General features: G+C 56.1%; 1 protein-coding gene across 1 annotated transcript in view; it reads right to left on the bottom strand.

The window, feature by feature from the left end:
• Window positions 1-1,094: 1,094 nt before the first annotated feature.
• Window positions 1,095-10,147, bottom strand: part of Pacsin1 (protein kinase C and casein kinase substrate in neurons 1) — a 44,432-nt gene continuing 35,379 nt past the window's right edge. The window contains exons 2-10 of the mRNA XM_027389010.2: window positions 9,380-9,500; window positions 8,421-8,577; window positions 6,903-7,138; window positions 6,463-6,618; window positions 6,192-6,367; window positions 4,913-5,033; window positions 4,695-4,822; window positions 3,983-4,170; window positions 1,095-3,711 (exon numbers count right to left, since the gene is read on the bottom strand). Coding sequence (XP_027244811.1) covers window positions 3,602-3,711; window positions 3,983-4,170; window positions 4,695-4,822; window positions 4,913-5,033; window positions 6,192-6,367; window positions 6,463-6,618; window positions 6,903-7,138; window positions 8,421-8,577; window positions 9,380-9,433 — 1,326 coding nt within the window. The 5' untranslated portion in view covers window positions 9,434-9,500 and the 3' untranslated portion in view covers window positions 1,095-3,601. The remainder of the gene's footprint in view (window positions 3,712-3,982; window positions 4,171-4,694; window positions 4,823-4,912; window positions 5,034-6,191; window positions 6,368-6,462; window positions 6,619-6,902; window positions 7,139-8,420; window positions 8,578-9,379; window positions 9,501-10,147) is intronic.

The raw sequence follows: 10,147 nt of genomic DNA, 5'->3' as shown, positions 1-10,147 counted from the left end.
GTTTCCTGACCCCTCTTTGGACGCCTCGTTTCAGGGCTCCCCCAAACAAACTGGAACAGCCTACATGAATAAGAGACCACCACTTTGACTCTAAGATTCCTGGGCTGGGCATGGAGGCAGGAGTTCAAGGTCACCCTTAGCTACATGACTCTTTATTATTATTTTTAGATTTACTTATGTGTATGGGTGTTTTGCCTGCATGTATTCTGTACACCACATTCATGCAGTGCCTTCAGAGGTCAGAAGAGGGTGTAGGACTCCCCCCAAACCCCCACCCCACACCGAGTTATAGAAGGTTGTGAGCAGTCATGTGGGTGCTGGGAATTGAACCTGGATCCTCGGCTAGAGCAGCCGAGGCCCTAGTGAGACTCTAATTTTAGGAAAGGAAAGGAAGGAATGAGGGGTGAGGACTTGCTGATGTAGGAGTTGTTTTGTGAGGCCCTATCAGATTGCCAGGGTCAAAAGAGCCTCTGCTATCCCCACAGACTGGGGGGCGGGGCTGAGGCAGGGGAAGGGGGGCAGCATGGGTCTCAGAAATGACCCAGCTGAGCTGTAAGTGGGCATCATAGTTCCAGGATGGGCCTGGCAGGGCGTGGAGAGCAGATGCTCCCAGGTGGCCTCCTACAAAACGTGTTCACAGTGGGCAAGCAGCAGGAGAGCAGGAAGACCCAGTGTCACTCCATGGGAGGCCCCAGCAATGACTTTTTAGAATTCTGTTTTAAAACCCAGAACTGTTTGAAGACCAAGTTCACCCTTGAACCAGTAACTTGGCTATTTATTTGTTGGTTGATTGCGGTGCATGGCATGGAAACAAACTCACATATTAGACAAGAACCAACTAGCCACACTTCCAGCCTTAGAGACCCGAGTTCACCGGTCAGCGCTGTCATCTGTCACCTTGTATCTGAGGCCATAGACTCGGTGACCTCCCTTGGATAATAACTGGGCCCTCAACTGCCCATCTGATCAGCACTTAACCCTGCACAGGACCACCTCCCGTAGGACAGACATCTTCATCACAGAGACCCTTCCAAGGACCCACACAAAGCCCCAAACTAAAGATGCACACGACTCAGTTGACAAGTCCAGCCAGGTTGACAGAATTCTGGTTTTATCCACAGCCATACAGTCACAACTGATATATATATATATATATATATTTGTATTTATATACCTTTAAATTACACAATCATGTACAAAACAGGTGCATTGCTGAGACCACAGCACTTCTCGGAGTTTCACAAGTGTCGGAACTAATGGAGTCAGGAGGCCTAGGGCGGCAGACGCAGTGGTGGCGGGCAGCAAGGCAGCCTGGGCTCCTCCTGGAACTAGGCTGCAGGATGGTGGTTTAACTGGGGAGGAAACACATCACTGACCGAGCCCTGCAGGGTCCCGTGCAGCATCAATGGGGCCCCCGGGGAGTACAGGAGGGGTGTAGACACGGCGATGGGTATGGCCCAGCCCAAGGTTGAGGTGCCCTGACACCAATAACGATAGGTGGGGCTTGGCTCAGGGCTCCAGGGACTTCTGGGGGGCAGACCCTGCGGCACCAGGGTGCTGAGGAGTTTAGGGACCAAGTCTGGTCCCAAATGGGGTCACTGAAGGTGGCTGTTCATAGGGAATAGATTTTCCTGTCCCTGCCCAGGAGCGGGCAGCTAGTGCACTGAGGGGGGGGCAGGCCTGGGGTCCAGTCAGGGCCACAGCCCCTCCCCAGGTGCTGGGAAGCCGCTGGTGCAGAGGGGGAGCCCAGGCCCCAAGGTGCAGATATGGCGGCTTCTAGCCTTTCTGGGGTGTGAATGAAGGTAAGGAAGGGGTGGAGGACTCCTGCCAGCTGGGGAGGCAGGAGGAGCTATATTAAAAGAAGGGTTATGAATCCTCCTTCAGGTCCTGAGGGGCCCAGGACCCAACCTAGGCTGCAGCTGAAGCCCCTAGGGCAAGCAGTGACAAGGAGCCCTGTCCATAGGGTGCCATGCCCATGGTCCTGAAGGAGAACGAACCTACTGCAGGCCCTGCCACAGCCCTACTCATGAGAGAGGGATCAGAGCCCCCATGCCTGGGTCCCTGACGTTAGCAATGTCAGAAGCAGCAGGCAGCTAAAGGGTCCTAGAGAACATCGGGTCGCACACTTTCCCTGGAGGTCCAAAAGGTCACCTGATTCGGAAGGCAGAGGGTGTCTGTGACCCAGAGGCCTATCAGACATCCGCTGTGAGCATGGGATTTCTCAGGTCCCTGTTCCCAAAGGTCCAAATAAACAGCCTCTGACTGTCCCCCTCTGGGTCTGCTACCCACCCCACCCACACAAAGGAGAGAGAGCTCTGTCCAGCTTCCAACCACAAGGGCCCTGTGTCCCCTCCCACCTCCAGAGTTCCTTAATGGAGACTCAGGCTTAGAGAAATGGGGGTGGGGTGGGGGCTGCCAGCATTCAGGGGGTAACGTTGGAAAACAAGGAAGACAGGGGACCACCCAGAGTTCCCTTCTCATGGCAGCCTGAGCTGCAGGCTTCCCCATACAGTGCCAAGCTGGAAGCTTCCCTAAGTCCGAGTGTCTCCCCAGGTGAGAGGGGACCTGGCTGCTCCCCTGAGCCCCTGTATCTCCTAGGTTGGCCAGGTGACAGAGCCAGAAAAGGGAGGTTGAGAACCCTGCAGATTGGCTTCACAGAGGCTGATGTGGACACAGTGATGGGGCGGGGAGGGGTGTGTGTGTGTGTGAAAGGGGTGGAGCATTTCAGGATGGCCATGAAGGCAGAGGAATGGGGGCCATTGCCTCTACCCCAGGGGATGGGAGAAGGCTGCTACTGTTGCTGGCTTTGCCCTGGGCTTAGGTGAGGGGGGCTCTGCCCAGTGCCAAGGCCTCAGGAGAGGGGCAGGTGCCCCTGCAGGCTCCTGAGTGACTCTGAGGAGGAGGAGCCCTGTCCACAGGCCCAGACAGGGTTTGCATCTCCCAAAGTGGGCCTGGCATTGGAGGGTTGGCACAGCCTGGACGGAGGCTGGGCTCTTCCCCTTGCTCTCCCTGTGTGAGGGATGCCATCACATCCTCCAGCCCACCTGCCTTCATGTCTGGGGAAGGGAAGCGAGCCCTGAAACCTTCACAGAGAAGGGTGACCAGAAGATCCGGGCTGGGAGAAGAGCACCCCCAGGGCAGAGTGGAAGACTAAAGATTGGGAGGCCTCCTTCTTGGTGTGGAGGAAACCTTTAAGAGGAGGGTAGTGGTAGAGGGGGGGGTCAGGGGTAGGGTGGAGAGGTGAGGGGGCCGGGATGGCAGCCTGGGATGGGGCAGGACAGTGAGGCAGGGTAGAAGGATCCAGGAGATACCCCTCAGGGCTCAGGAGACTCTTTGGTGGACTCTGTAGCGCAGATGTGACATTGGGCTAAGTCCCAAGACCCTTGCCCACGCTGGGGCCATCGTCCTAAGCCCCACCACCCTGGCCTCCAGGTAGGCTGCAACTGATGTCTCCTTGTATTTCTTCTTTTGTTCTGTTTTGACTTTTAAAAAAATAAAAGCTTGATCGGAAAATATGTCTGGAACTCTATGGCGAGGGCAGGGGGAGGGGAGGGTGGGAGGCGGTGGGCAGGGAGTGGGACTCGGGGGGGGGGCTGGGTAGCTATATGGCCTCAACGTAGTTGGCAGGATAGAGGCCCAGCTGCCCGCTGTCCAGCCGCCCGCGGCACCAGCCCTGCTCATCCTCCTCTCCCAGCTTGGTGAGCTCGTCTCCTGCGGAGGGAGGGGACACACGGACACCTTGTTAAGATGGACAGACTGTCAAAGCATAAAGCTGCTGCACGAACCCCCACCGTCCAAGGCGCCTCTCCGCCCCGTGCTCCAGCTGACTCACCCGGGCCGCAGATTCGGGTCTCTGCCCTGGCCCCTCGCCCGCCCGCCCGCCCGCCCATCCTTGACACACCCGTCTCTAACCCAAGCCTTGCACGACCCGATCCCAGCCCGGGCTTCCCCGCTGGCCCCGCCCCGGCCCCGCCCTCCTCACCGGCCTTGAAGCTGAGCTCATCCTGCTCCTGGCCGTCGTAGTCGTAGAGCGCTCGCACGCGGACTCCCTTGGCATCGTCGTCGAAGGGGTTGGCGCCGCCGTTGGCCTCATTCCCCCCGAAGGGGTTCCCGCTCTCGTCATCCGACCACTCGGCGGCATACGGTTGTCCTCGGTCGTAGCTGCTGACACTGAGGTGCGAACGGAGGCCCTGTATCAGCGACACCCAACCCTCGCCAGGCCTTGGGCCCCAAGTCTACGGAGGAGGCCCGGGGGGTCAGGGCCAGTGACCCTCTGACAACTTGAACGTTGGGCGTTGGTATGTCAGCTCCTGAGGGAGGAGGTGATGCCGAGGACCCGTACTGTCGGACCCTGTGAAAGGGGCACTGTCCCCAAACGGTGCCAGCTGGGATCTGGAGAGCCTTCCGTGGTTGCCAGGTGTGACCCTGGGCGTGTTGCCTCGAGCTTCCCTACCCTTAAAATGCGCACATTTATACACTGCCAGGCTGGACAGGGGCAGGGGCAATGAACGTTAAGGAAGTGCTCGTAACACTGTGTGACCCCACAACAGGTGTCTTGAAGGGTCACCCACCTGTTTTTCAGAGGACGCATAGCAGCTATGATCTGGGGTCATTTCTTGTCTTCTTGGATAAAATGTATCTGTCCCAGGATGTCGGTCTCTCTCCTACCCAGGAACTCCATGGGAGGTACTCACCTGCCGCGGTCCCCAGCCTGGGATGTGGACTCCACAGCCCCGGCGGCATTGCTCAGTGTGGCCCCCTCTGCCTTCTTAGGCTGTTTCTCCTTCTTGGCAGCGGTGTGGGGGAGGTCTGGATTCCACTCCTGGGGGCGGACAGAAGTCAGGCAGAGGGGTCTAAACTGGCAGTCCCCTCCTAACCGCCTAAGGATTTCCTGCCACCCAAACATCCTCACCTCAAACTGAGGCCAATTCATGGGCATCCCAGGGCCGCTGGTGCTGCGGAACCACCTGAGGTCCTCCTGGGCGTCAGCTCCCCGGATGGCCTGCTCCAGCTCTCGGTACACATGGGTGTAGCTGCGGGAGGAGGGGGCACAGGCTTTCTTCTCATCCCATCCAGAGGCCAGGATGCTGGGCACCCACAAACAGGAAGCAGAAGCCCACCCCACTCTTATTTTTAAAACTGTATGTATTTATTTTACATGAGTGGGTGCTTTGCCTGCTTGAATACATTTGCCCCATGTATGTCCTTGGAGGCCAGAAGACAGCATTGGATTCCGTGGAACTGGAGTCAGGGGTGTTTGCCAGCTACTAAGCGGGTGATGGGAATTGCAGTTTTAACTGCTGAGCCATGTCTCCAGACCTTTGACTTGTTGAGGTTTTTTTTGTTTGTTTGTTTTGTTTGCTTTGCTTTTTTTTTTTTTTTTTTTTTTTGGTTTCTGTTTGTTTCTCTTTGGAGCCCTTGCTGTCCTGGAACTCACTCTGGTAGACTGGGCTGGCCTGGAACTCACAGACATCTGTCTGCCTCCATCTCGAGTGTTGGGATTAAAGAGGTATGCTACTACTGCCCAGTGCTTTTTTAAACAATTATTTATTTTTTTTCTGCAACTTGTTTGGTTTTGAGGTGGAGTCTCTGTATGTAGCCTTGACTGGCTTTGAACTCAGAGATCTGCTTGCCACTGCTTCCCAAGAGTTGAGGTTAAAGGCGTTAAGCAAGATTCTTTTTTTTTTCAGATTTATTTTTATTTCTGTGGGTACCATATGTGTTTGTAGCTTTGGGGGGGTCAAAACTGAGCCACCAGGTGTGGGTGCCAGGAATCCAACTCTGGCCCTCTGTAAAAGCAGCCAGTGCTCCAGCTGAGCCACCTCTCAAACCCAAGACTTATTTATTCTTGAATTTCATTTTATGCTTGTGTGTCTGTGCGTGTGACAGCGAGTGTCCCCAGAGGCTGGAGGGTGACAGAACCTCTGATGCTGCAGTTACAGGCAGTTGTGAGCTCCCTGATGTGAATTCTGGGAAGGGAGCTCAGGTCTTGCCTCCAGCTCCAGCACTCTCACCCCCGGCGGCGGCCTCACCATGGCCAGGTACTGCCACCCAAGTTTGTGTTTCCAGGGTAACTAGTGAGAGCTGGCTCACCCCTGCAGCAGCGCATTTGCAGACTCTCCCTCTGCCCCCCACCATGCCTGGGGTGCCTGCACTCCAGTCTCGCAGTGCAGCGGGCCATGCCCGGGTACCTGCTGTTCTCCGCTAGGTTGAGGTGCCGTTTGATATCCAGCAAGACCTCCTTAAGGAAGACCAGTCGCTTCTCCTCAAATTGCTGGCACTGCTCGAACACCTGCTCCATGCCCTCCATGTACTGCGGCGTGGTTTTGCCCACATCTTCCAACACTTTCTCATACTTCTCCTGAGTCTGTGGGTACCGGGGTGGAGGTCGGGGTGAGGCCTTAACAGGCCTGCAGCTCCCAGCTACCACCCTGGGGACCCCTGCCATCTCCCCCCAGGTACCTTTTGCACGTCCTGCCTGCACTTGTCCACCTTGTCCAGAAGTTTCTTCTGCTGCTCGGGGGTGACCGACTGCTCTGTCTTACTGTTCACCTCCCGAGTCATGGCCAACTTCTCTTCTTTGCAAGCCAGATGATAGGCCTTCTTGGCCGCCTCCAGCTGTGGGGAGAAGGCCAGGGTGGGCATACATGATGCATGTGGTCACCCATCACCAACATCTGCCTGTCAACTCCACATTACCCCCCACCCCCCGTGGAGCTGTCCTGGTAAGAGGCAAGGGACTGCTGGCTCCGGCTCCGAGACTTCAGCCCATGACCTCATCTGTGGGTGCTGCTGTCGAGCTGGCCGGCTGTGTGCCAGGCACCAGGGACCCCATGTGGACAGTGCTTTCTGCAAGATGCTGCTGTTCCCTGTGGGCCCCCTGCCCCGTCCATCTGAGGCACCTCCTTCATCTTCTTGGCCCAGGGCTTCTGGGCTTTCCGGAAGCCGTCCTCCGCCTCCTTGGTCTCCTTGAAGCCCCCCATGATCTGCTTGTGGTAGGCGTCCTTCTGCCAGTTCTTCACCTTCTCCAGGTCCTCAGTCAGCAGGCTGTTCTTCACCTCCTGGTGTAGCTCGCTCACCTTTTCTGCCTCAGTCATCATGGCACCCCAGGCACGCTCCAGGCTGCCATACTGTGGGCCTGGGGGACATGTCAGGGAGTCACACAATGCCTACAGCCCTCTCTCTGATGCTTCCCCTCTCTTCCAATGGCAACAGAAACACCTTCCTCCACCATCCCCAAACTTCTACCCATCTGTGTAACAAACAGCCCTGGCTGTCCTGGGACTCGCTCTGTAGACCAGGCTGGCCTCGAACTCGCAGAGATCCGCCTGCCTCTGCCTCCCAAGTGCTGGGATTAAAGGCGTGCGCCACCACTGCTCGGCTTATTTATGAGCTGTTTTAAAGTCCCCGATTATGACAGATGAATGATGGTGGCTTATGCACCTGTGTTCTCAGATATGTGGAGAGTTTGGGAACGAGGGTAAGGGTGACAGCTCTAATTTCCCTCAAATAGTTCAGAAAAAAATGTGGGTATTCATTAATGGAGGAAAAGGCCAGGCGCTGGTGGCGCACGCCTTTAGTCCCAGCACTCGGGAGGCAGAGGCAGGCGCAGCTCTGTGAGTTCGAGGCCAGCCTGGTCTCCAGAGTGAGTTCTAGGATAGGCTCCAAAGCTACACAGAGAAACCCTGTCTCGAAAAAACAAATAAAAATAATAATAACAGAGGGAAAACTTGTCTGGCAGATCCCAAAGCTAGCTTGGGCTACACAGCAAAACCAAGAAAAAGAAAAGACAAGGAAGAGGAGGAGGAAGAAGCAGAAGCCACTGCCAGTTATGGCCGTTCACAATTTAAACCCGGGACTCGGGAGGCAGAGGCAGTGGATCTCTGTGCCGGCCTGGTCTCCAGAGTGAATTCTAGGTGCCAGGGCTACAGAGTAAAATGCTGTCCCAAAGAAATGAAAGAGGGGTGAGGGAGGGAAGGGGGAAGAGAGAGAGGGAGAGAGAAGCTAGGCGTGGCCGTCTACACCTATAATCTTTGATGTAGAGAGGGGGAGGCACAAAGATCCGGACTTCAGAGTCATTCTCAGCCACATTGAGGGTTGGGGACCAGCCTGGGCTACTAAGATTCTGTCTCAAAATTACACAGAAAGTTACAGTGAAATGTTGTTAGTTGGAGAAACTGGCTGAGGGGTATCCAGGGCTCTCTGCACTATAAATGACTTTTCTGGAATCTTCTTTTAAAATAAAAAGTGGTTGTGTGTGTGTGTGTGTGTGTGTGTGTGTGTGTGTGTGTGTGTGTGTTCACTCCAGAGTTGTACAAAACAGGAGAAGGAAGGGTCCCAGGTTGTGAAAAGCCCTGTGGCTGGATGCTGGTGCACCGGGGGCCCTCCCTGGGGGACCCGCTAGAGCCCGGGGTGGGCACCTTTCTCGATCAGCTGGCGCCAGCGCTTGGCCCAGTCGGTGAGCTGCTGCGCATAGGCTTTCTCGATCTTGGCGCGCTCCTGCACGCAGCTCATGAGGTCGTTGCAGAGGCGGTGGCCGTCGTCAATGCGTTTCACCGTCCGCTTGTAGTTCCCCACCTGGCGGCAGAGCAGCAAATGACCGGGCAGCCCCTGTGATCCTGACCCTGGCCTGCAGGGGGCGCGCCGTCTCCGGCCTGGTCCCGCCCTCCACCTTGGGGACTCCCAGAACTCCACGTCAGACCCCACGATCTCCACCTACCCTCCTCCTCCAAAGCCTCGTCACTACCACAAAAAGAAGGGGTTTTTATATAATTTGTACTTGGGCTAGAATGAATTATTCATTTTGTTCTTGTGAGCTAAATCTATATACGAGTCATATAAGCTTCAGCGGAGCTACGGTTTCTTGACACAATATTACGTTTTGTGGACATCTCATTAAGCACTTATTAATCTAGGCCTGCCAGTTTCCTTTTCAGTTTCCAAAGCCAAAAGCAATTTTTTTTTCCCCTCCAGGTCTCAAATACTCTCAGAAGCCCCTGAAATGCTGGCTTGTAGTCTCGCTTATGTCTCTATGGGGTTGTGGGGTCCCTGGGCTCACCCAACTCTCTGGTTCAAAAGTCCATCCCCTGCCCACCACGCAGAGGGTACAGTGGGAGCAGCTAGGTGGGCTATGAGATACGAAGGGCGGGCAATGGTCCACTCTGGGGGAGGGGGCTGGCCCCAGAGTGTGAACTATGACAGCCTCGTTCTGGGTAGCTTCTGGGAAGCTGCTGCAGGACACTGACCAATCTCACCCCACTTTCAAGGCCTCAGCTGCCTATTGGACACTGGGGATTCTGAAGAGGCCCCAGGAGGTGGGGTGCATGGCTGAGGTCACGGGTTGAGTTGGGGGACAGCGGGAGCACAGACCTCCACTCACCTCCCAGAAGCTGTCTGTGACCTCGTCCGAGGCCTCATCGTAGGAGCCAGACATGGTGCAGCCAGAGGGAGGAAGCTGCGCAGGTGTGGATCTGCGGTCTGCAGGTTCGGCTGCTCACAAGCTGCGAGGGAGAGACCAGCAGAGATGAGGGACTGGTCCATGACCTACTCCAGGCCTGTGTCCCTGACTCACACGGAGAGGTGGTGAGTGAGCCTCAAGGTGGGATGGGGGCTTCCGGGAAGGGTTTACCATCCTGAGGATAACCCCAAGCTGTCTGCACAGCTGCTGCTCCTGCCTCCCGGGATTCTGCCGACTGCCTCTCCTCAGAGGCATCTCCCTAAGGAAGCCCTCCCAGGCAGCTTATACATACCTTCTCCACATATCAGCGGGCTCCAGGTGGTTTCCAAGCCGGAACCCCTGTCTCCCCAGAAACACCTACCCTGACCCAGCTGGATCCGGACACTAGATCCAAAGACAGTCCTGGATTCCCCTGTCCCCGACACAGCCCCTCTGGTCTTGTCCCCTAGAGCCCCAGCTTCTGCCATGTAGTTCCCTGGGAGCTGTCAGGAGACCTTTCTCCCCTGAGCTAAGGGCTCCCCCGATTTTTCCAGTTGAGCCCTCTCCATCTTCTTGTGACTGTCCAGCCCTGCCTCAACAGCCTCATGGCTGAGCATGTGGCTGGCTCTCTGGCCCTGGGGTCACACTGTGATCTATACAACATCCCAGCACTGTGTCTGCCCTGGATCTGTCATCAGGCATCACAGTTGT

This window comes from Cricetulus griseus (assembly GCF_003668045.3).
Source record: "Cricetulus griseus strain 17A/GY chromosome 1 unlocalized genomic scaffold, alternate assembly CriGri-PICRH-1.0 chr1_0, whole genome shotgun sequence".
NCBI lineage: Eukaryota > Metazoa > Chordata > Mammalia > Rodentia > Cricetidae > Cricetulus > Cricetulus griseus.
Note: the sequence above shows the minus strand (reverse complement) of the source record. Positions and strands in the feature narration are given on the sequence as shown.